At 41.5% G+C, this 27079-nt stretch overlaps 1 protein-coding gene across 1 annotated transcript in view; it reads right to left on the bottom strand.

The window, feature by feature from the left end:
* Positions 1-26792, bottom strand: part of LOC117520098 (glutamine--fructose-6-phosphate aminotransferase [isomerizing] 2-like) — a 70625-nt gene extending 43833 nt beyond the window's left edge. The window contains 5 exon segments of the mRNA XM_034181396.1: positions 2660-2785; positions 9504-9559; positions 9561-9609; positions 24542-24649; positions 26657-26792. Of these exon segments, the coding sequence (XP_034037287.1) occupies positions 2660-2785; positions 9504-9559; positions 9561-9609; positions 24542-24649; positions 26657-26663 (346 nt within the window). The 5' untranslated portion in view covers positions 26664-26792.
* Positions 26793-27079: the final 287 nt, after the last annotated feature.

The raw sequence follows: 27079 nt of genomic DNA, 5'->3' as shown, positions 1-27079 counted from the left end.
CTGGATCAAAACATTTTTGCCTTAACCAAAAGTGAAAATTTAAGAACTGCTCCTCCACCCAGCTGTGGCCAAACACCACATAATGAGACACAGAAGCAATGTCTCATATTGGTAATTTAGAGGTACGGTCTTCACCTACAGGCTGCTTTCTCAATATCTTAATACAAACATAATACTCTTTCTAAAAATGCCATGTTGTGTTTGAGTAGAGATGCAATCAACATTGTGTCAAGGATGAATAAAAATAAAATGCATTAAGTTTATCGACCAGAAGTGTGTGAAAAGTTCCATCTGATGTTGCAGAAACAGTGAGTCAGTGAACAGATAAAGCAGCTACATATACAAGTTATAAATAATGGATAATCTGCCATGCCTAATGACACTGTATAACTACACTGAATTATAGCATGGGTTATGTTATGGTCAAGTGGTATCTCTTGTGTCAACATTGAAACCAATGCACAATTGCTAAAACCTGCAGTTCCTTGAATGGCCATTGAGGCGGGCCCTGCAGAGAAGCACATAAATCCCATAGAGCCTCATGCAAAAAGGTTTTGGCCTCTATAGCTAGTTTCCACATTCATAACCACTGTAGAGGGGTGAATTTTTGTATAACTTACTGTATGCCATGTTCAGCCTTAAAAACCTCTGTGCCACCCATGGGTGTGTCAGCGATTATTCAAAGAATGATCCACGTTTTAAGCTATCACGTATCCACTACTAAGGCACTGCTATGTGCCTCTCTGTACCTCACATGTGCCTCTAGTGAGCCACGACTGACCTATCATTTGAGCCCTGTCCAGCCTCGAGTGGCTCGTGTCACTGCATATGCCACATATAATCCATGAAGCGCCACATATCCTGACGTCGGTGCATGTTCAGGCATGGATTTTGTCCAAACCTCCAGCCCTCCCACACTTTGTCCCTTTAAAGTGTGGGTTTTAAATTCACAGCATCCATTTTTAAACGCAATCGAAAAAAGACGCTTTAGTACAGTCGCCTCTGCAATTCTTCTCGCTGGGTTTATTTTGACACCGTGATCCAACTTTTAACTTTGTGTTCGTCTGTTAATGTTTGCAAAATTGTTCTTTTGTGCACTGGCGTTCTGCGTTCCTGGACAGTCGACTCTGCACTTCTTGCTGGCTTTATTTCTTCTGGGGCTTCGCTGGTTTTATTTCCTCCACAACTTTAAACACACAGTCATTTTGATACCGTGATCCAACTTTTAACTTTGTGTTCATCAGTTATTTACTGCAAAATAACTCTTATGCAAGCTGGCGTTCTGCGTAAATGCTCCTCCTGAGTATGAGTCATTGTGTCAGTGCCCACACAGCGAAGCTCATCTGATCCATAACAAGATGTTAAATCTATCATAAACATACTTTTACAGCTGCTTATAAAGATGGAATAAACATGCAATTGTTTTACCAAGCTATTACAATATAAACATTAGAAATAATTACCATTTAAGCTGTTCCAAATACGTTCTCCACCTCAGCGCACGAGAGAGAGAGAGAGAGAGAGGAAAAAAGGGTCCAGATGAAACAGTCCTCTGTGATTCCAGAAGCGATTATAGGTGTTATCAACTGCCAAGCTCTGACAGAAAATGATTAATCTGCTACAAAATAATTATTTTATATACAGTGTCAAGCGCACAAAGCAGGTGGAATTGTGCACAAGAGGGCTGAGCCAAAATAGCCTGTCCTGTCCTTGTAGGCGCCAGGTTTGTCCTCATGGTACCTCACACACAAACTGCCCACGTTGTTGTTCCTATATTTTGAACATCTTGAAATTAGCGCCACGCACAGAGATGAGCCTCATTAGCCAAATATTCTTCCTCTAAGAGCCTCTCGGATCCACTATTCTCCCACAATTATTGAATAACTGGACTCGTACCAAAAAAACAGGCTACCTGGCTCATTATTCATCCTTCATTATTCAATGGGACCAGGGCTTAAGGCATTGAAGAATTAGGAAAGAGCTGCTAGCATGCTCCATTGAGGGCTAACACTGGGGCATGTTTTGGCTTCATTCACCCCACCCAGGCAATGCCAGCCTTTATATGCTCCACCTCTTTTACCCATTTATGGGTTGGCTGGGAGTAAGGCAGAGTCAGGCACTGGCAAGATAGCAAGATCTGGAGCTGCCCCATTTGAGTATAGACCTGCTCTTCAAAAACATCACAGAGGGTTTGCTGATTATATATCTATGGTTATGGTTATGGTCATTTTCCAAACTGATCTCAGGCCACTTTGTGATGGCATCATATAAGGTTATTTGATCGATTAGGCCGTGATATCTTAATAAAATGTGTTACATTTTCATGATGGTAGTGTCAGGAGTTTGGGGTGATGCAGGGGGTGGTAGGCCACGGGGGTTATGGTTAAAAATAGTGAATTAAACAAAATGTGACACATTTTGTAATGTCATCACAAAAAAAGTGTGAGACTGGGCTGTCATTTTTTGTTTTTCTTGTGAAATAGAGTATTTTTGTGACATAATTACATAATCACAATAATGACCAAACCAAATTAATGTGTTCCACAACCCCCCCCCCCCCCCAAAAAAAAAAAAACAACGAAATATCCATGTGTGCCATTATTCATTCATGATGTGTTCTGAGCATGAGCATGTGCAAGTGCACTTGGATTCATCTTACCATTATCCTTGTCAGAGCGATGGGGGTGGCTGTTGACAGCACTCGGCTCTCCGTGTGTGGCCCATCGAGTGTGAGCAAGGCCAAAGTGTGTGTACAGCATCTCATCCAAGTTCATGGAATCATTTTCTAATCAAGCAAAATAAAAACATGTTACCGAGGATGCTGCAAGGAATTTGAATGAAAAGGTAATGCTTACAAATGAGCATCTTTGAAATACAATGTAGGATTCATAGTATTTCTTTATTTTGATCCTGGATATCTTACCCCCGGGGGGAAAGATATCCTAGGGTATCTACCAGTAGCTCAAAAATATGAGATACCCTTTCTCATGATTGGATTCACCTGTGTAATGAGGAGAACTAGTACTCTGCCTGTGGTCTTCCATTTCTTCACTATGCTCACTGTGGAAACTGACAGCTGAAATCTCTGAGATAGCTTTTTGTATCCTTCCCCTAAACCATGATGTTGAACAGTCTTTGTTTTCAGGTCATTTGAGAGTTGTTTAGAGGCTCTTATGTTGCCACTCATTAGAAGATCCAAAGAGGAGAAACATTTGCCAATGGCCACCTTAAATACCCTTTCTCATGATTGCATTCACCCGTGTAAGGAGGTCAAGGGTCAGTGAGCTTACCAAACCAATTTTTTGTTCCAGTAATTAGTGCTAAATGTATTTAAATCAATAAAATGACAAGGGTGCCCAAATTTATGGAAGTGCCTAGTTTTGTTTAAAGATTTATTGCACACTTTCTGTAAATTCTATAAACTTAATTTCACTTCTTAAATGTCAATGTGTTTGCCTGCTACAAGTATATGACATATTTAACTGAAATGTCTGATCCAGACAACCATGATTTATAATATAAAGGAAAATCATGAAAATGATAAGGGTGCCTAAACTTTTGCATACAACTGTAACATTTCATAATTATGACTTGGCATGTCAGAATTATGTTTTAAGCCGTTTCTCTGTTTTGTTTTGTTTTAATTAAGCACACTGTTGGAATAGAGCAGTGGTGCCCAACCTTTTTTGAACCAAGATCTACTTTTAAAGTTAAAAGTGTATCAAGCTCTCCCCAAGCCATATTGGAAGCCATAGCGTCACCATAATATACTGTGTACCAATATAATTTTTTGGCACAAAGGTAAAGTTTTAACAATAAGAATACATTATTGAAGTAAATGTGTGTGGTGTAAAGAATAGCATATGCAGGCCTAGGACTGGTAACAACAAATTACGTCATTGCCTAATTTGCTTTTATCTTCCTTAATTTGTGCTCTGGACATACAACCCAATTCCGATGAAGTTTGGACATTGTAAAATGTAAATAAAACAGAATACAATAATTTGCAAATCCTCTTCAACCTATATTCAATTGAATACACCACAAAGACAAGATATTTAATGTTCAAATTGATAAACTTTATTGTTTTTGTGCAAATATTTGCTCATTCTGAAATGGATGCCTTCAACACGTTTCAAAAAAGCTGGGACAGTGGTATGTTTACCACTGTGTTACATCACCTTTCCTTCTAACAACACTTCAGTAAGTGTTTGGGAACTGAGGACACTAATTGTTGAAGCTTTGTAGGTGGAATTCTTTCCCATTCTGCTTGATGTATGACTTCAGTTGTTCAACAGTCCGGGGTCTCCGTTGTTGTATTTTGCGCTTCCTAATGTGCCACACATTTTCAATGGGTGACAGGTCTGGACGTAGGCAGGCCAGTCTAGTACCCGCACTCCTTATACAAAGCCATGCTGCTTGTAACATGTGCAAAATGTGCTTGGCATTGTCTTGCTGAAATAAGCAGGGACGTCCCTGGAAAAGATGTTGCTTGGATGCAGCATGTGTTGCTCCAAAACCTGGATGTACTTTCAGCATTGATGGTGCCATCACAGATGTGTAAGTTGCCCATGCCATGGGCACTAACACACCCCCCATACCATCACAGATGCTGGCTTTTGAACTTTGCGCTGGGTAACAATCTGGATGGTCTTTTTCCTCTTTTGTCCGGAGAACACAACGTCCATGATGTCCAAAATAATTTGAAATGTGGACTCATCGACCACAGCACACTTTTCCACTTTGCATCTGTCCATTTCAAATGAGCTCAGACCCAGAGAAGGCAGCTGTGTGTCTGGATGGTTGTTGATGTATGGCTTTTGCTTTGCATGGTGGAGTTTTAACTTGCACGTGTAGATGTAGCGACGAACTGTGTTAACTGGCAATGGTTTTCTGAAGTGTTCCTTAGTCCTTGCGGTAAGATCCTTTACACAATGATGTTGGTTATTAATGTCAGTGCCGCCTGAGGGATCGAAGGTCACGGGCATTCAATGTTTACATGTAGAAAGTTCTCCATATTCTCTGAATTTTCTGATTATATTATGGACGGTAGATGATGGAATCCCTAAATTCCTTTGCAATTGAAAGTTGAGAAAACATTGTTCTAAAACTGTTGGACTATTTTTTCATGCAGTTGTTCACAAAGTGGTGATCCCTCACCCCATCTTTGCTTGGTGAAACGGCTGAGCCTTTTGGGGATGCTCCTTTTATACCCAATCATGGCACTCACCTGTTTCAGTTAGGTCTTCTTTGAGCATTCATCACTTTCCCACTCTTTTGTTGACCCGTCCCAATTTTTTTGAAATGTGTTGCAGGCATCCATTTCAAAATGAGCAAATATTTACACAAAAAACAAGTTTATTAGTTTGAACATTAAATAGCTTGTCTTCGTGGTGTATTCAATTGAATATAGGCTGAAGAGGATTTGCAAATCATTGCATTCTGTTTTTATTTACATTTCACACAACGTCCCAACTTCATTTGAACTGGGGGTGGTACCTCTTTCATTTGGTTAAATTTTATATTTATTTTTCTTTCCTGCACCAGACCTTTCGAGTCAGCATGTGGTTTACCTCAGGCTTAGACTTGTTATATTTGCACTGAAAGGCGTGCACTTAATTTTTGTTGTACTGGTTACAATGACAATAAAGAATCTGACACTCTAGGAGAAAGGAATAACATTGTATGAGAGACAAAAAGTGAGTAAAAAAACACCCTACATATTTTTAAAAAATACAAAGGAACTTTCTTCTGTTGATTCATGGACTCTGAACTGACAAAAGTGACCCAAAAGACACTCTAGCGGAGTTAGTTCCTTTTGTTTGTTCGTCTTAACTTTGTGTGTCTCCTTTTCCGTGTGAGTGCAGGAGGCTGGTGGATTGTTACAGCATATATTGACACAGTGCATATATTGTTGCCACGACGATATATGCACTGGTCAAAGGCACCGGCACATATTGTCCCAAGAGACAATATATACTGACAGTTAAAGCACATATTGTCACTGGTCATCAGAGCAAGACGTAAAACTTGATGTTTAACTATGAATTTTTTTTTCTCTATCTCACGTACACACACGCACTTCTCACTCGCTCTCATTACGTCCACCAAGAACGTAATAAATCATTGGCATTTATTTATTTATTTATGATGCTGTTTAAATTCAGCGGGTGGTGTTGTCTGATCTAAGGTCGTAGCCCAAATTTTTTTATTTTTTTTTGAGTGGGGCCCCTAGGGCGGGGGGGAAGCCCGCGGGAGGCTGCAGGCAGCCAGCGCACAGAGGTCTAAAAAGTAGGCTTCCCATGGATGCGCACCGGGTTCGGTTCTAGCATTTTATCATTCTGAGCGCATGAAAAGTGTCACATTTATTTTCTTGCCAGCCTTCTTGACAGCACCAGGACTTTTTGCGACCAGTGCGCACACGACAGAGGAAGATGGTTTGAGGCATCCTGGACTGACTGGTGATGCGTAACGCAAAGCTGCTTCTGTGCAGCCTGCAGAATGCCACATCGTTTCAGCATGACTTTTGGCATGTTGGTGAATTATTCAAAGTGCTCGGGTGATAGTTGCTCAGTATAATAAAAATGCCAGTGCTGCTGCGGCTTCTGCTGCTGATGGCGGTGACACAACAGGGCGTGTTGGAAACCCTGAACCCTCGCACTGTGCAGAAGCATGGTGACAACTTCAGATGAAATATTCACTGTGCGTGTTGTTGCTGAGTCCTCTCGCGCCCTCCCTTCTACACCATGGGGTTTGCCAAAGTGCGCAGTTGAACAGAAAATGACTGTCGTGTGGTCATGTGATCCCCAAAGTGAGACTTAAGGACATTTAAACAGGTGCTTTTTGCTGTGAAGTTCATTTAAGGTGCCATGATATTATATTGCCCTGTAAGCCAGACGAAGATGATTCGGGCTGCTGCCGGCAGAAACAATCACATGAGGATTACACTGCATTAATGCTGATCCACAGATTTACGCGCGAATCCATCCATCCATTTTCTTCCGCTCTATCCGGAGTCGGGTCGTGGGGCAGCAGCTCAAGCAAAGCCGCCCAGACCTCCCCGATCCACACACACCTCCCCCAGCTCCTCCGGGGGAACCCCAAGGCGTTTCCCAAGCCAGCCGAGAGATGTAGTCCCTCCAGCATGTCCTGGGTCTTCCCCGGGGCCCCCCTCCCAATGGGACGTGCCCGAACACCTCTCCAGCGAGGCGTCCAGGGGGGCATCTGGAAAAGATGCCCGAGCCACCTCAACTGACTCCTTTTGACGTGGAGGAGCAGCGGCTCGACTCCGAGCTCCTCCCGAGTGACCCGAGTTCCTCACCCTATCTCTAAGGGAGCGCCCAGCCACCCTGCGGAGGAAACTCATCTCGGCCACTTGCACTCGCGATCTCGTTCTTTCGGTCATGAGCCAAATCTCATGACCATAGGTGAGGATCGGAACGTAGATTGATCGGTAAATCGAGAGCTTTGCCACCCTACTCAGCTCTCTCTTCACCCACGACGGTCCGATACAGCGACCGCATCACTGCAGATGCTGCACCGATCCGTCTATCGATCTCACGTCCATCCGTCCCTCACTCGTGAATAAGACCCCGAGATATTTAAACTCCTCCACTTGAGGCAAGTGTCCTTGCCTCAAGTGGAGGAGGGGGCAAGAAGAGGGCAAAGCACCTTTTTCCAGTCAAGAACCATGGCCCTTGGATTTGGAGGTGCTGATCTTCATCCCGGATGCTCCACACTTGGCTGCAAACCGCCCCAGTGCACGCTGAAGGTCCTGATTTGACGAAGCCAACAGAACCACATCGTCCGCAAAACAGCAGAGACGAGATTCTGTGGTTCCCAACCAGACCCCCCTACACCCTGGCTGCGCCTAGAAATTCTGTCCATAAAAATAATGAACAGAACCGGTGACAAAGGGGCAGCCCTGGGCGGAGGCCAACGTGCACTGGAAACAGGTTGACTTACTACCGGCAATGCAAACCAAGCTCCTGCTGCGGTCGTACAGGGACCCGGATAGGCCCTTAGCAAAGGACCCCGGACCCCGTACTCCCGGAGCACTCCCCCACAGGTGCCCCGAGGGACACGGTCGAACGCCTTCCTCCAGATCCACAAAAACACGTGGACTGGTTGGGCGAACTCCCATGAACCCTTGAGTACCTGATGGAGCGTGTAGAGCCGGTCCAGTGTGTCGCGACCAGGACGAAAACCACACTGCTCCTCCTGAATCCGATTCAGGTGACCGAATCCAACCAGCCTTAATGCATGAGGTCCGCGGGATCTAATTTGTGCACATCTCTCTCGCTTTCTTTCTCTCTTTGATTGATTGACTGATTGATTGATTTGGCAAAAATACATGATATGAAATAACAATGACATTATACAGACATATACTTGCCAAGGATGGCACTAGAAAGCACAGACTATTTCCATTGTGGTTCCCATGACAACCAGGAAAAAAACAAACAAAAAAAAACAGAAATACTTAAAAATGGCTACAAAGCCATCTATATACACAAATAAAACACAAAATTATTATGACTTTTCTCTCTCTCTCTCTCTCTCTCTCTCTCTCTCACACACACACACACACACACACACACACACACAAAACTGTTGCGGCATATCATGAGAATATGTACCAATGTTCATGGCACATATTGTCCCTGGCGCCAGTATGTGCCGCAGTATGGCCATGAACGTCAGCATATATTGTTGTGGCAACGGCAGCAACCGCTACTCATTCAGGAGAAATATGCTTTCACATCCCAGTCTCCAATAGACTCCAACACCACCAGGAAAAGTTGGTACATTTTTCGCTAGTTGATTAAAAAAAGAAAAAAAAAGTCTGTATAGTTGCTAAATTTAGTAACAATGTTTGCTCTTCTTCTTTATGGTGTTTCTTCTTTTTCTTCTTTGGCGTTTAACAGCAGCCAGCCATCCTTATTGGTGCATTGCTGCCACCTGCTGCATCAGTCCGTTATAGCAGCACTAAATCCTCTCAATGAGTCCAGATTGTTTTATTTTTCATATGATTGACTGGAACTCAGCCCACGATCGACACGTTGACCACGATCGACTGTTGGGAAAGCCAGAAATAGAGCATGAGTGTGTGGTTTTAGGCTATAAATAAACTACAGCACCCACAGAGTGCTCTTGTTCAGTCCTTTAAAAGTCTTTTAAATGTGCGACATCAGACTTGTGTAGTTTCCTAATAGTGTTAATATATTGTTGTACATTTTATTTTAAATGTTATTGTTCCACGTTCTGTATTGTATTGACTTAGAATAATTAATGCTATGATTCCACACACTCCCATACAGTAGGTGGCAGCATGCACCTTGAAAGCTAGTTTGAAATTTGCCAATAAATAAAAAGAATCTTGACATAATTACATCAAAATAAAACAGGACAATAAATACTAATCTGGAGAGGAATTATGATCATAACTGATTAAAAAACTGTCATGTTGAGACATTAAAATCAAATGTGGAGAAGGAACCTACTGTAAAGCTCCTCATTCAGAGCCTTGACTTTTCCCTTCTTCTTAATCAAACAGATTGGTGGTGTTGATGCCATTGGGTGTCTTTCTGGGGCCATCCACAGCGATACCTGGAAACAACACAACTGGAAATATGTAGTTTTTTATGTTATACGAAAAGGCAGACAAAAACAGTTTTTCTTCTTCTCTTTTCTTTGCAAATATTCAACTTAAAACCCTGTCCTGAAAAACTAGTTTTTAGCCACATGATCTTACTTTTGTTTTCAATCCCTGCAAACCCAACTATGAATCACTGTGTGAGCTGGCGCAACAAATCCTGAATTTGCGATCAGATCTAATTGGCTCCACAAGTGACTAAATCTGAATGCTCATAATAGCTTACTATACATAGTAGGCAAAAAGTAGTACGTTACAATCTTTAGGATATCCGAACACTCAGTATGCATTTAGTACGAATCAAATGGTTATCCAAATGATTTACTACCTCAACAGTGTGCAGGTGGACTACACTACACTACCCATGAGGGAGCTGGACCCTGGCAACTGAAGAACAACTATTGTGGGGAAAACTCAAAGAACATATTTGATGTCCATGAAAACAGTAGCAGCTTTTGAGAAACCAGGGTACTGGCACAAATATGCATTTATTAAATAGGAAGAACCATTAAAAAAAAGCCCTATCATGGCAAATAAAAACTTTTTGCTGCATATGTAGTATACACGTGTCAACTGTAAACCTCCTCGTCAAATGACAATGGAGGATTTGAGTGTGCACTACACTTACTGCTGGATAGCAGGTTCCTAACCGACATTAATACATACAAAGTATTGACAGAGGGAGTGATTAACAACTTGATTTTTTTTTTAACCCTGGCTTTCTGCTTTGGGCTCTGTGTACATTCCCACAGCAAAAATGCTTCTTGTGCAAAAATAGGCGGCTTGCTGCATTTTTATATTCATTATTATTTCATTATTTATGTGATTTATAGCTGCAGCTGGGTTGTGATGGCTCAGTGGTTAAAAGGTTGCCAGTTTGAGTCACTGATGGGACTGGCAACTGATGCTCCCCCTGCTGCCCCCCACAGCAGTAAAATTACCTGTCTAATAGTTGAAGGCATAAGGCAGCGAGGAAAGGAACGAGCCACCTTACCTCATCATGGAGGAGCCCTGCATGTGTGCAACTCCAACTAGCACATCCGCAAACCTCAGTATAAAGAGCGTAAAGTACAGCTATATATACACAAGTGGCAATAAACAGACTTTGCAATAAATAAACACCAGCAGTAACTATTCACAGCACTGGGTTGTGTCTCTCAGTGTGCGCTATCCCAGTTTACATCTTGTGTCCTCTGCTACTAGTGTTGGACTGTCTCTGGGGCCCATTTGCACAGCCTCCACCTTGGGTCCTGTCAGTTGTGGTAGACTCCTGCTTCTTATGGATCTGGCACACAGGGCCTTGTGCTGCCATAATCAGAGCCTCTGTGCTGTCCTTCAGGCCAGCCTTTTTTAGCCACTGGTAGGATTTGTTGATGTCAGCCATGTCCTCTATCTGTCAATGGTACATCCTATAGAAGGACTTGGTCTTCCATGATATCGCCTCTTCCTGCTCCTTATCACTGTCTGTGTTTCTAATGACCTCCTCATCCTGTTCCATATCACCATCTGTCTTCAGCTGTCTGAGGCAATCTTGTAGCAGCTTATCTCTTGGCAGGTTGTGTGTGTGTCGATGTTTGTGTGGGGGGTATCTTTCTGATGTATTCATGGATGCTCCTCATATTATATATATATATATATATATATATATATGCCTGACTAGATCCTTGTCATTTGATTGGTGGTTTATATGTCACGTGATATGGATTACTGGCAGCGTCTGCCATTGTGTTACATTTACCGTGCAATTTTGGTGCTATACATTTTGTGCTATTGCACACCGTGACCACAGCACACGCCCATACGAGTGGCCTGCTATCACAACACCGCTAAGTTTACAGAACAAGGTCTTCATGGACATTATGATATATTTCGCCTATAGAGGATGTGAAAATCTGAGGGATATGAAAGCAGATGACTTTGTAATGCAAACAGATGAGCAGAATATTCACTACATTACGCACAGAGACATGCTTACCAAGTCCAGAAGACAAAATGAGGATGAAGAATGTAGTGGCTACATGTATGAGATTCCAGGTTCATCCAGGTGCTCAGTCTCAACATTTCTGGCATTCAAAGCCATGTTAAATCCTGCACTGGACTGTTTGTGGCAGCATCCTAAACCTGCAGCCCCAGTAGAGGGTTCATGGCACTGCAACGCTCCATTAGGTGTGAACACTCTGATGCACACCAAAATGTAAGTCCCTTTTGTCTTGCTTCTAAAGGAAAAAATATCAAATGACAAAAATCTATTTTTGCCATTATATAAAACAAATAATGGATTTTTTTTTTCATTCAATTTCAATTTATTTCAATTTATTTTCATTTATTTAGCGCCAAATCACAACAAAGTTGCCTCAAGACACTTCACACAAGTAAGGTCTAATCTTACCAACCCCCAGAGCGAGCACAGGAAGGAAAGGAAAAAACTCCCTCTGATGATTTGAGGAAGAAACCTCAAGCAGACCAGACTCAGTGGGGTGACCCTCCGCTTGGGCCATGCTACTGACACAATTTACAAAACAATTCACAAAATGAATATACAGAAAATTTTGCCAGTGCACAGGACGGGAGGGTTGCAGAAACAGACACCACTCCCATCTCTGGATGGAGCCACACCTCAAACAGAGAGGAAAAAAACAGAATCAGGCATCAGAAAGACAAGAAATACAGTATAATTTGTCAGCATTAAGCAACAAGTAAAACAGAAGAAATACTAAGGGGATCGCTGCTCTGTTTCCTAATAAAATGAAACTAAAGGAGTAATAAGCATAGCTCATTCATAGTTCAATCATGCAAAGGACATTCACTATTTGTAACATATGCACTAATCGCTGTATATTAGGGTGCATCAAATTTGAATGGGAAATTTGAATTTCAAAATATCAATTTGGCTGGCATTGCAATTTGTTCCATTTGACATAAAAATGACTTCTGAAAAGTTTTGAGGAATTCCATTGAGCTTTAGGGGTGCCACCTAACACATGGACTTTTGTGAAATTGCAAAAAATGTGCAATTTCTAGTTTAATTGACAAAAGGTTGACCTGGAAATTTTGAATACAGTGAACTTTTATACAGTAACATATTCTATAGGTTATCAAAGTAAAAGTTGTTTGTTTGCCCTTTGGGCAACTTGGGCATTTCTCAGAATTCAACTTTGAAGATTCTCCATTCGTTTGTCCTATAGACAAAATGAATGGAGGTCAATGGGAGATGTTCACGTGGGCTTACCCTGAGGTTTGTGCAGCAGTGATCGATGTCGGGCACACATATAAAGTTTAATTGACTTTATTGTTAAACACAAGGGGCGATACTTACACACTGAAAAGAAGAAACACTCTCTAGTGGCTAACTCACTGGCAACTAACAGGGCCTAATGGTAAGAGCTGACACTAACTAAACTTCAAACTTAATTGCTCAATCTTCTGCGAATATCACGCACCACCCTCATTTCGGCTCATGTCGAAATGTTGATCTGCGTGTTGATCCGACTTGATTAGTGATGATCCTTAATAGAGCGTGACAGTGTTCTTCTCTGACGTGCGCACAATTAAACCCTGCTGCACCGCATTCAGTTTCATTGCTGCAGTGTGCTGAAGAAGCAGTAGATAGCACGCAACAGCACGGAACATTATTCTTGACCGTGCATAATGGTTCCTGATAATGCTCCACCAACACATTACATTAATCATAACGCGTGGTAACAGGTTGCAGCAGTTCCTGAGGACACCTGATGCCTCTGTCTCAAATCATCACATTCGTGATCAGCAGCCAAAAATGTATACCTCATGGCATTCGTGACGTGCCGTCGTTATGTGTAAATGCAGCATCAGAGAAGCTCTCGTGGGCGCCGCAATCTTTGCATCACGTGACCGAGATACATGCCAGTGAGTGGTGCGCTGTTCACTGTGTGGTTTTGCACACAAACTGGGATGGCGCTTACGAGGTTCTGCATACAAACTGCATCTTGACCTGCATTTGCCTTAGGATTTATGGGGTGTTGCAGCAGAATTGCTTTTGTTCTCGGATATGAGCCTCAGTAAGCTTTCACTTGCAGTGGTTATCTCATTTTCCGTGGGCATGGTGTTTACTCGGTTTTGCACCTGAACTCTTCATATACAATGGCTTCTTCCTGCTCCAGTAGGATGTACAAACATGAGGATGTACAAACTAGAGCATACTTATATGGGTGTGTGCCACCTGCATGTGTGCACCTATCTGTGTGTAAACAGGACTATGAATGAGTTATTCCTGTAAAGGAGCAGATGGATTTTAAATATTTATCCCCTGTAAAACAGCACCTCTCCATGGTCCATGACGCCACGTCAATCAGGTTTTAGTATCAAAGGTGCAGCTGCATGGCAAATGTGCCACTGCTTCATACCACTGCACGTGACACCTGTTATACCAGTCACACCTCATTCTGTCCTTAGAATAGATCACTGTGATTCAAACTTTTGCACAAAATGTGTAATTTAAAGAGACTATAGAATGGAATGTGAAGGGACAAGGTACTGTTTAATGTTACTGGGTAAACAGGTTTTTTCCCCAACTGAGGGTTTTCAAATGTCACTGGATAGTTTTACATGAAAAAAATCTTACATGAATTTAAAAAGCAGATTGTGTGTGGAACTTATCCCGACTTGTTGACTTCAGTTTGGAGCCTGTGAAGAGGGATCATGAGCAGATGTACGGCCCTTTCATACCTGCAGCTTGGTGCTCATTCAGTAACTATTTAACTGACCAGGAACTGATTTTCCTGAAATCAGGTTCCTGTTCACTTCCCATGATTCTTCAAAAAGCATGGAAATTATGTTTATTACCCCATGGCCATCAAATATGACCATCCATCTGTCCGTCTGTCTCTCTCTGCTCAGCTTAAGTCCAGTTATATTACTGCCACAGTCTTCAAATTTACAGGGAACATTCTTGGGTTACCAGTGGCGGAGCCAATGGGGAGCTTGGGGGGGGGCTTAAGCCCCCCCAATAATGAGCCAAGCCCGCTCTCAGCCCCCCAATAATTCTGCCAATATTGTGAATAGCGACTGACAAGAGGGCAAAACAGCTGGACACTGATGCTGTCATTGATAAATTTGCTGCCAACCACCAGAACAGGCGCATAGTTACGTGTTCTTTGGGCCAAAACTCGCACAGTGTAAGCCCAGCTTAAGTACTAAGCATCTGGGCACCAGTGGATCATGGCAGTGTTCTATTTATTTTAACACTGGTTATATCAGACAGTTATGTAATTACAACTTGGTGCAGGGGTGGTGGCCAAGTGGTTAATGCGCTTGGTTTCAGTTCAGAAGGTTCCGGGTTCAAATCCCACCCCTGCCACATTTCTCCATGTAATGTGGAGTTGCATCAGGAAGGGCATCCGGCGTAAAACCTGTGCCAATTCAACATGCAGATGCAACTTGGATTTGCTGTGGCAACCCCACAGCCGAAGGGACTTACAGTGGACGTGTGAATGAGCTGCAAAAATCCAAGTAGGTTGTCAGCTCACTCAACTCACTTGGACACTGTGACCTGGATGACTGAGAATCTCCACAGACCAGCCCAGTCTTCTGTATTTTTTTGTGCCCCCGTGAGAGGGTTTTCTATATATTAGCAATATTATTATCAAATATTAATGTCTTTACTTTGATGTACTGCCTTTGATCTTGTTTTTTATTCTGTTCTCTATTTTCCATATATACATACGAGGGTAGGCTGAAAAGTTCTAAGGCTTCCCATGAAGGAGTAATGCATTAACTGCATTATAGTGAGCCTTAGACCTTTTCAGCCTACCCTTGTATATGCATGTGTGAGTTCATGCACCATTATTCTTCTAAATAATCACTCATTGTCAAAGCATAAATATACACTGAACTGTTGAAGTAATCATTACAACTGCTCCCATGAGAAAAGTAACATTTGTCCTTTTGCTTAATGAATGTGCAGACTGTTTTCCTAAAGCTATGTTTTTGTTGAGCACAGATTAATATTTCGGCCTTGAGCAAAGAATAACACAGCCTGTACACTAGTTCAAGGCTGGCGCTGTAATGTTTCAATTTGAAGAACAATTACTATCTGTCTGAGCAAGACCACAGGGCGCCTTCCAGGTGCGAAGTGATACAAATATGAATTGACCGAAGAAACGCAGCTGTGCCTTGTATATTGTTTTGTAATATGTCTGTGTGTAAATAAATTCAGGAGCAGAGTGGGCGGGCCCTTCAGAGCTGACTGACGGACAGTGACGAGGGGTCATGCTGGCTCTCCCTGATCAGGAAATGAAATTCCATCTCTAGCATGATTATTCTTTGTGTTAGTTAACTGAGTTGCTTTTTTTACAGATTACAACTCTGACATCTTGGTCCTTAGAAAGCCGGGTGCCAATAGGACCGGTTGGTCGGCCCGTGACGGAGAACCCCGTTGGAAGACCGTGGCCATGGCCGGGACTAGTTCCAGCAGACCCTTTTCCGGGGGGGACGGGTCTCCTCCCTAATGTGTCGACGCTTACCGGGGTGAAGGCATTCGGACTTCAGCGGTGGTGACAGAGTGTGATCACGGGTGAGACTGCTTTTCTTGATGTGCACGTGTGTGCATGTGACCAGGACCACCGCGAGGAAAAAACCCCGTAATGTCTTTTTGGTTTGTCTCTTGGCTTAAACACTGTAAGGTGTGAGGCTAAGGCCTGGCTGTAAATGCGTTAAATTTTACTGGCAAAAACAGTTCAATTTCTCAGGGAAATTACAGCTAGAAGCAACAACAGAATTAGTGGATAATATAAAGAGGAAAGTTAAGGACTCTGCAAAAAAGCAAAAAAAGTGTGGGTTAGAAATTGCACTAAAGTGGAAAAGTGAAGCCTACAGGCGGCGTGAGGCTGAGAATAAAGTCAAAAACAAACTGAAGCAGGGACAAGATGACCTTAAGAGCATCTTTTATAATAAAAATGAAATTGATAACGAGACACTGGGAGGAGCCAGAGGCCCTCTCCGCAGAATGCAGGCGCAGCTCTTTACCCAGCCGCAGATAATGCTGAAGCTACAGCAAGTGCGCCTTTTCCACCTCCCTACACTCACGAGACCACAGATGATGACCAAAGATCCAGCATCACCTGAACACTTAATGTGGCGAGAGACAGTTATCTTCTTGGGAAAATTACAGTTAAACCCCACAACAAAGTCATTTGATCCCATAAAAGAAAACACCAGTGATTTACAAAAAGGCAAGAGAGATGTGGAGTGAAAAATACAGCAGACCATGCTTTTGCACCAAACACAGCAGTTTTTAAACCTGCCGGAGCAGTCATAATGATATGTGAGGAAGAAGTGTATTTTGTAGGAAAGGGCAAAGGTTAGCACTGCAGAGTGGCCAGAGGCAAAGCCCGTGCCCGTGAGATAAGAGGAATTGACATGTTGGAAGTGTGGGAAGAATGGACACTTGCGCGTGAATGTACACACTCGCAAAGTAAGGAGTTCTCCGTTTTCAACATGAATTTGTTTATGTACTATAAGGTTGCAGTTCTTTCTTTTCTAGAAGATTATACTTGTTATCAATTTTTTCCTTACTTTATTCTGCTGTTGCTATATAGACAGATGTGTGTAATTATTGTGAATTGTTTTAGATAAAACTGCCAAGGTCACAATCACTGGCGCTCCAACATTTAAAGTGTGGGAGTTAAGATACTGAGAAATAAGTGCACATTAATCAATTTTTTACGTGTATATGGTGTGAGTTGGTGTCCAGGGTAAAAGATAGAGTATTTTGAGGGAGAAATCTGAAATAGATCTGTTGATGAAATAAAACTTTTCAGCTTATTAAGATGATAACTCAAAGACAATAAATACTATCGTCTTCCTACTTTCCATATTGAATGATCATGTAACTGGGATGAAGTGGTTAAAATATGGTTGATTTTTGTACACTGGATTTTAAGCAAAACTGATCAAGATTATATTTCAGTAGAGTGATTAATAATTGGATTTATTGTTGTGTGAATATTTTTGTGTGGTGTTGGTTTGAAATTTGTGTGGGTTGATTCTTTTCTGTCTGGGGGAAAAGAAGAAATTCAGATTGACTGCTTCAATTGAACATTGCAGTATTGGCCAATCTTGCCTCAGTAATCATGAATGAGCTACTGTGGAACTGACCACTTAGATCAATGAGTTCCAGCGGGTATTCATGAACTTGCTGGAAACAGGCTCATCTTGGCAATGAAGACTTTGGGTTATAAAACATTTCTATGAATCAGTTCCCCAGTATACTATTAAATACTGCTAAAGATTGAAAATTGTTGATTGACTGATCCACTAATTATTTTGATGACATAACAGACAGAAGGGAGCACGTGGTTCTGGTAGATTCTCTGATGGACCATTTAAAAAAAAAAGAGTCTCTATCAGTCCACTGTAATTAACAGTTCTGTTGAGGTCTACGGGTCTACATGTGTGTATAATATGTTGCGTGTAATGTAACACAGGTCTCTTGGACTGTGGACGTTTTTTTTTTTTTTTTTTTGGGGGGGGGGGGGGTTATTTGTTGGTTTATTTTGCTTGTTTGTTGTGGCAGTTGTGGTATTCTGTTCCTGGTCTGGGTGTTGGAGGAGGAGCGTGTACACACACAGCTGCTGAGGGAAGCTCTAAATGCTCACTTCTCTCCTCCTCCTCCTCCTCCTCTCCCTGCCACTCCACACCCCCACAACTTGAGAAATTGAGAAACACTGCAGCAATGTTTTGTTGTGCTTTAACACAGGAAATACAGGGATTTTACATGTAATTGCTTACATGTAATTGATACCAGTGTTTTAAAAGTGTTTGTTACTGTTAAATTTAGAGAGATATTGTTTATTTGATGTAATCAATTCCAGCATTAATGTTGTTTTGCATTACGTTGCATTGACTTTACCAAATACTTCAGTGTTCTATTTTTTGAAGTGTGGTTTGTTTTGGAAACAAAGTGTACTTATCACTCCAGCCGAAAGAGCAGAGCAGAAGGTTGTACAGTGTGTGAGACACTAAGACTATGTTGATTATTGTAACATGTTTATAGAGCTCCTGTTAGACGCATTAATGTTGGTGAGGGTGAACTGACAGCAAGTAGAAGCAACAAATAATAATGACTCAATATTTGTCATCCTGTGTTCTGACTGAAATAATGTGAACTCTCATGACATGCAACTAACACCTGCTGCAAAGCAAACAAGAAGCTGCAGGGTTTCATGAAGCATTGATGACCAATGAAGTGCTTATTATTAGTTGATGTATGCAGATTAAGTTAGGCCTTAAAGGATAGAGATTGTTGGACAACTTTTCACATGATTATTGTCTATCCTGACCCATAGTTATTCCTGCGAACCAATCATTGTTTATGTATCAGATTCTGTCATTATTTCTATTTATTATTGGTGTTTAAGCATTTTTTTAATCCACCAGTTCTATTCTGGGATAAATTGCTAAAAGATCTTCAATTCACTTTCAATGATCCTGCATGTTTGATGTTCTGTGCAATCAAAACTGTTTTGACATGACACCTCTTAATGGGTGTTCCCCCACCCCTTGGAACCCCTGCCCAGTATGGAAGGTTGCGAGCCCATAGTGGGTAAGATCCTATCTTAAACCCGGGACAAACCTAAGGCAGTCCCAGTCACGATTATTCGACCTTGTCTCTGTGACACTGTGACTCACTAGGACATGAGGATATGGCACTGGGATACTGTGGTGGGGTCAAATTTGCCCGTATGCCTACATGGTAGGCGGTGTATTGATCTAATTGGAGTATTGGATCATTGTCAGGAATTGAATTGTCATATTAAGATTGGCCTGCACGTAATAATCGATATTAATCAATGCTTATCATTCATCCAATCAATCAATTTTGGCAAATTAATGCATCACAATGTCCACCAAAACCGTTGATGGTGTGTATGCCTAATCCTCAAACAAACCAGTCCTACCCGCAGCCTTTTCAAGTGGGCAGCTGTCGTAAGTCATGGACCATGTCCCGTTTCTACGGCTGGGATGGTTGGACTGGTTAAATAATCATTTTGTGACGTTTGGATTTCAGGCATATGCAAAACATTACTGCAGAGCATGTTTAATTTATGCAAAGCGTAACCCGCAGGGGAATGAGAGGCTAATACGAGGAAAATTTCCAACACCTCAATACCCATTCCAAATAATCCATATGGATTTTATTGAACTGAACCAATGTGAAGGGAAAAAAAATAATTGCCTAGTATTGATTGATGCATATAGCAAATGGGTAGAGGTATTCCCTGTTAAACATGCAGATGCTCTGACAGTTGCAAAAATACTTTGTAGAGACATAATTCCAAGACATGGACTACCTGAAAAAATGTACAGTGATAATGGTACACATTTTGTAAATAAAATAGTGGAAAGAACAAATGGGACAATTAAAAGTAAGCTCAGAAAATGTATGAAAGAAACAGGAAAAAACTGGGTTTATTGTTTGGATTTGGTGAAACTGTACATGCATATAACACCCAACTCAGAGACTGGCCTTACGCCATTTGAAATTTTGTATGGCAGGCCCTAAAGAATACCAGGTTTTCAGAAAATAGTTGGGCCTGATAGTGAGGATGAGGGATTAGTTGATTATATGAGACGTGTGTTATCCCATAAGAATGTCATACACGCTAACAAGATACCAGACTCTCCTATTTCTGTGCAGGGCCCTGAGAATCAGATCCAGACTGGCAACTGGGTGCTGATAAAGACTATTAAGAGAAAGAACTGGTCATCTCCGAGGTGGGAAGGTCCATTCCAAGTGCTGCTAACCACCCCCACTGCAGTGAAAATTGCAGAGAGGTCATCTTGGGTGCATCTATCCCACTGCAAAAGACAGATACCTGAAAGATCCCGAACAAGACAAGGGGAGTGACGTGTAACAGTGTCGGCTTGATGGCCTATAGGCCCAGCAACGGCTGGAAGCGCGTCATAACAGAGACAGAGAGTGACCAGGAGTGAACAAAGACAAAGACCAAAGGTTGAAGCAGATACCAGGGTCCTGAAGTAGATGAGTAACCAGCTGTGACCAAGGAGAGGCCTGTCAACTTGAACCAGGATCAGAAGCAGACGTACTACAAGCTTGAAATACAGTACTGACGTGACCAGACCAGGAGACAGAAGCAGACGAAACTGCATCTTTGAGAACGGGAGACAAGAGAATCCTGTTCTATTCCTGTGCCCCTGTGTTTGAAGAAAACGTCAAGAACAGGGCACAGGACAGAGTACATGACACATTATTTTAATTCCACTTGCAGCATGCCTTACACATACTGATGATAGTACAGATTTATGCACTACAGCTGAAGGGAAATAACATTAAAAAAAAGTTCCAGATTCCCTCAGTCCCTTGCTGAACTGAACTGACTGTGAACTGTCACCTTCAGCCCCTAAGCCCAGACAAACTGCACCTTTTGAACTCTCACCAAAAAAAGAAGACATCTTTAAGATCAGAACTGTAGTTTCTCTTTGTCCCTTGAAAGACCAAAAAAAAAAAAAAAACAACAACAACAACAACACAGGGACAGAAGGAGAGAAATATCAACAGGTTGTTCAAAACACTGTTTTAGCTATGGAGAGCTTTGCTGCCAGAGCAGGATGCAAACTTCGCACCCTGATGATGATTTTGACAATTATTGCTGTGACTGTGGCATTTACTGTGTGGTGGTATAAAAAATATATGAACCATGTTACAATTCAGACCAGAAGAAAGTGATACCTTTATTTAAATCTGGTGACAAGCATCTTTTTACTAACCATAGGCCTGTGTCTTTCTAGTGTCACAATTTTCAAAGATATTGGAAAAAACTTTACAATAACAGATTGGATAAATTTATTGAACAGCACAGCTTGCTTAATGATAGTCAATATGGGTTTAGATGCAATAGAAGAGATTAATAAACATGTGGACCAAAGGAAAATAGTGATAGGATTATTAGCTGACATAATAATAAAAAAAAAGGCTTTTGACACAATCAATCACAACATATTATTTCAAAAGATGGAGCTTTATGGGATCAGAGAAGTGGCTTTGAATTGGATTAAAAGCTATTTATAAAACCGGAAACAGTTTGTTAAACTTGGGGACTGCTGTTCTTTATATCTGGACATCGTTTGTGGAGTTCCTCAGGGTTATGTGTTGGCACCAAAGTTATTCATATTGTATATCAGTGATTTATGTAAAGTCCCGGATCTGTTTGGAACAGTCCTCTTTGCAGATGTTACAAACTTATTTTGTTCAGGGGATAATTTGCAACAATTACTAGATGATCTGGGATCAGAAATGATAACGTTGAAGAGATGATTCGATATGAACAAACTGTCACTAAATTGGTCTAAAAACTGAAATAATGTTATTTGGAAACCATAAAAAGATGGACGAATACAGTTAAACATACAGGGGGTAAATATGGAACCTGTCAAAGAGAACAAGTTGTCAGGTGTGGTCACCGATGACAGAATCAACTGGAAAGCACATATTCAACATAGTCAAAAGAAAGTATCAAAAAGTATGGCAATATTAAGCAGGGCAAAGCACATTCTTGATGGTAAATCACTACATACTCTGTACTGCTCATTGATTGCACCTTACTTGACTTATGGTGCAAGTATGGGGCAATAACTACAAAACTACAGTACAACCATTATTCAACCTTCAAAAAAGAGCATTAAGAATAATTTATAATGCAGGTTATCGGGATCATACCAATCCACTGTTTATTACATCACAAATTTTAAAACTCCGTGACATGATTTCATTTAAGGCTGTTTGATTGATGTATAAAGTAAAAAAAAAAAAATTAATTAAGCAAATACCTCTCAGAATTCAAGGATATTTTATGCAACAAGAAGGAATATATGATTTAAGGGGTTTGTATCGTTTTAAAAATTGTGGGCACAAGGATGACCAGGAAATGCTTCTGTGTCTCTATTTGTGACCAAAAAATTGTAATAAGCTACCTGAGAAACTCCAACGATGTCCAAATATTAATCAGTTTAAATATTTATACAAATAAATGTGTTCGACGGATGTGTATCTGATGGAAAACGTTAAATGGTGTTGTATGATGAATGTACTTCCTATTAAATTCTTACTATTGAATGTTCTGGGGTAACTAGCTTATTAAGTATTGTGATTTGTCCTCTTGCTTGATCAATGGCTCAATGGATGATTTCCACCACAGTTAATGGTTTATAACTGGCCCGTTACTATATTGCGTTATTGCTATTGGATGCTGAATCATGTCACCCCATCCAAACGGGGCAAAATGATGGTTAGGTACACTGTTTGTAAGTTTATTGACGTTTCTACAGTGATGATGTTGAGAATGTAGACATTAAATTCGATAAACAGGGGGGAATAATGACAGCGTTTTCTATATATTAGCAATATTATTATCAAATATTAATGTCTTTACTTTGATGTACTGCCTTTGATCTTGTTTTTGATTCTGTTCTCTATTTTCCATATATACATATATGCATGTGTGAGAGTTCATGCACCATTATTCTTCTAAATAATCACTCATTGTCAAAGCAGAAATATACACTGAACTGTTGAAGTAATCATTACAACTGCTCCCATGAGAAAAAGAAATCATTACAACTGCTCCCATGAGAAAAGTAACATTTGTCCTTTTGCTTAATGAATGTGCAGACTGTTTTGCTAGAGCTATGTTTTTATTGAGCACAGATTAATATTTTGGCCTTGAGCAAAGAATAACACAGCCTGTACACTAGTTCAAGGCTGGCGCTGTAATATTTCAATTTGAAGAACAATTACTATCTGTCTGAGCAAGACCACGGGGCGCCTTCCAGGTGCGAAGTGATACAAATATGAATTGACTGAAGAAACGCAGCTGTGCCTTGTATATTGTTTTGTAATATGTCTGTGTGTAAATAAATTCAGGAGCAGAGTGGGCGGGCCCTTCAGAGCTGACTGATGGACAGTGTCATGCTGGCTCTCCCTGATCAGGAAATGAAATTCAGTCTCTAGCGTGATCATTCTTTGTGTTAGTTAACTGACTTGCTTTTTTTTTACAGATTACAACTCTGACACCCAGTCACGAAAAGTGCCTGATTTTTGTGACACTGTTTTTTAATTTTGCGATTTATAATCTTCCCCTTCTTATATTTCCATAACCATAGCATAAGTGTCTACCCTCCAATAACTCTAACCATAACCCCCGCCCCGTCACCCCCACATTTTGTGCCCCCATCACAACATGAATTTGTTCCAACATCACAAAAAGTGGCCCTGGCACATACCCATAGATTAATGTAGTTTCCGTAACACATTCTCACAAACTGCCGTGAGACTGTGCTGCACAGACAAGCTGCAGAAAGTTTGCATTTGAGCAGCTGCTCAGCTTTGCAAGCTTCACTCAGTCATTCCTGCACAACTGGAAGGCTCATCCCCTGACTTTAAGACCACCCCCCCACCACACACACACACACACACACCACACACACACACACACACACACACACACACACACACACACACACACACACACACACACACACACACACACACACAAATAAAAAATAATGGCTTCAGAAAGTCATCCAGAAACTGGGTTCTTTATACAAAACAAAGAAAAAAATATGTTGAAATTGACCTGTTTTCTGAAAACTGTTCTTACTACTATGCAGAAGTACCTGTGACAAGCCATAACAATTCAATCCTGAGAATCTGACATACCTGGAGATCCATGAGTTGGACTCTTCCACAGTTGTCAAAAATATTCTTCATCCAACTACAGTGAAATTTATATTTAACTTTGGGAACCGGATCTGATGTGCAGGTGTGGCCATGAAGAACTGTGAGCTTTTGTGCGTGACGTTGGTGTGCACGTGCGCAGCAGAGTGCCCTACCTGCTGAATCGTACCCTCTGTACTCCAGGCGGTGCAGCCCCTTCACCAGCATCTCAAATATCTCCTTCCTAGTGTGAGGAACTTGGTAGTTCAGGTAGGCAAAGATTCCTTTTAGAAATGAAAGAGAAACAACTTCACCCTTCTGAGATGTTCCACCCTGCCGGGTTTTTTTTTCTTTCCCAGCAGTAGCACAGTGGCATCTTTCATTCCCTTGAGGCAGATATTAAATATAGAGTATAACTTAATGTGTGTTATTATAGAACTGTTAAAGAAATGAGAGAAAATAACTGCTTTACCATGAGTTCTTCAGCCGGACACATTACTAATGAAGTTATAGTTAGAGGTGTCAGGGCTGTTTGTACAATGAGGACAGAACAGCCAAATGTCGTCAAACGGATCCGATCTCAGCTCAGCTCTCCCACGTGCATTCTGTCAAACTGTTGCTGAAATTCCATCTTCTTTTTAAATAATTCCGCTCCAACATGAAGCTGTATAACTGATAACGCAACAGGCCAAACTTGCACACTGTGCAAGTTTCTCCAGTTAAAGTTGCAAACACAAATATCTCCTTCCGAGTTGTAGTTGGTGTCTTCGTGGCTCCACTCATTTGTCTTCTTACACGGTCGCTGTTCTTTTTTTTTTTTTTTTTTTTTTTTGGAGAACTGTATATTCTTGTAGTGTATGTTTCACCAAATAATCACATTAAACATTTACAAATTACTGATTTTATAAATACTCCCTTCATTTTTGGAGGCCATGAGTAAACAGAAAAATATGATTCTAAATACAAGGAATAAGTCATCACTTTTACAGACTGTTTTCTTTAGAGAATTCAGGAGACAGATGCATAAACCTTTCCAAGTCACCGAATATGCCTTTAATTTAATTTAAATGAATAATTAAGCAAACAAACTGTACTGTAAATCTGACTGGAGTTAACAGTTTTCAAAAACTGAGTGACTACATAAGGAGACTCAGGAGAGCCACCAAGATGTCCATGACAACAACTCTAAAGGACTGTCTCCCTTAATAAACTTCATTTCACTATAAATGGCAACTCTGAAGGAGGTATATAGACTTCTGTTCTTGTGATTGGAATAACGGTGCACAGTGCAACTTTTGCCTGTTACATATCTAGTTACACAGCTTCATGGTGGAGCGGAACAGAGAAGGATTTTCATTCAAAAAAAGACCTCAAATCTAGGCTTGAGTCTTCCATGTGCCTTATGGCAAACTGTAGCTGACAGTCTGTGCCACTCCCCCACCGAGCTGTGTAACTGGTGATCCAACAGACAAAGGTTGCACTGTGCACAGTTATTCCAATCACAAAAACAGAAGCCTATATACCTCCTTCAGAGTTAGGGAGACTTCTCCAGTCTGCAGAGTTTTCAACCATGTTGTTTTTTGTTTGTTTGTTTTCTAAAAACACTTTTCAACAAGTCCAAAAATAGAAAAGCTATCTCAGTTCTTTTCAAGCCTAGAAGTTGATTTCTTTGACGCAGCAGCACATTTGGGCTGTGTGTGGAAGCAGAAAGTGCATCTGAAACAGGGTGATGCTTCTTTAAAGTTCAAATAAAACACGTCATCCACAGCTTGCTTTCTTTCTCTGTCTCTTTCTCTCTCGGAATGCGCGCACACAGCTGGCCATTGACGGGCGCACACTGCGCGCAGTGTTGGGAGCAGTCAGGCTGGCGGCCTGCGGTAAAAGCTTCCATAACTTCGGCCCCTTATTACTGGCAGCCACGAGGAAATCTGATCGAGCTGTTTAAAGACTTACTGACGCCTCTGGACGTCTCACAGCAGGGCACCGACGCACTCGCGCACGGTTTCCTCCAGTGAGTCAAAGTCACTTTCATCAGTAATCACGCGCGTTATTTTAAGTCACTGGAACGATCAGATTGTCGAGTCGGTAACACCCACAGTGAAAACAGACACGTAGGAGCTCCGGGCGGTGCGTAAAACGCGTCCGGAGCTTCAACTGGACGGAACTTTCCCAAGGAACTAACTATGATCACCGCCCGCGATTTAAATTTAGTGATTTACTGCTCTACCAGAATATTTTTAATGCATAATCTCTTCCATCCAGAGCGGATCGGAATAGAAAGCTGAACTTACCGCACATGGCTCACCGTGGACGTTCGGTTGTGGATGACTTTTGGTTTCCTGGCCCTAGTGATGCTGCTTCTCTCGTGTCAAATCCAGATCGACTGCATACTCTGGGTCCACTCCCACTGCGAGTCATGGAGAGCCAGCCTCCTCTGACACCTCCCCAGTCCGGTCCCTCCGTGTCCTGTTGCCGTGCGCAACATCTGTCACAGGAGCCGACTCAGCTCAGCAAACAGTGAATGTCAGCACATTTTTTTAATGTGATTGTGAGACACAAAACAGGTGCTGCTTTACATTTACGTATATTACTGCAACTCTGTCTTTGAGAATGAAATAAAAAAGAAGTTTGTCATCACTTTCTGAGCCTTGAGTTCCAATTTTGTGGCAGATGGGGAAGACAATTAACTAGTTAGTCACTGTCCCCCTGACATC

This window comes from Thalassophryne amazonica, chromosome 11 (assembly GCF_902500255.1).
Source record: "Thalassophryne amazonica chromosome 11, fThaAma1.1, whole genome shotgun sequence".
NCBI lineage: Eukaryota > Metazoa > Chordata > Actinopteri > Batrachoidiformes > Batrachoididae > Thalassophryne > Thalassophryne amazonica.
This window is presented reverse-complemented; position numbering and strand designations above follow the sequence as displayed.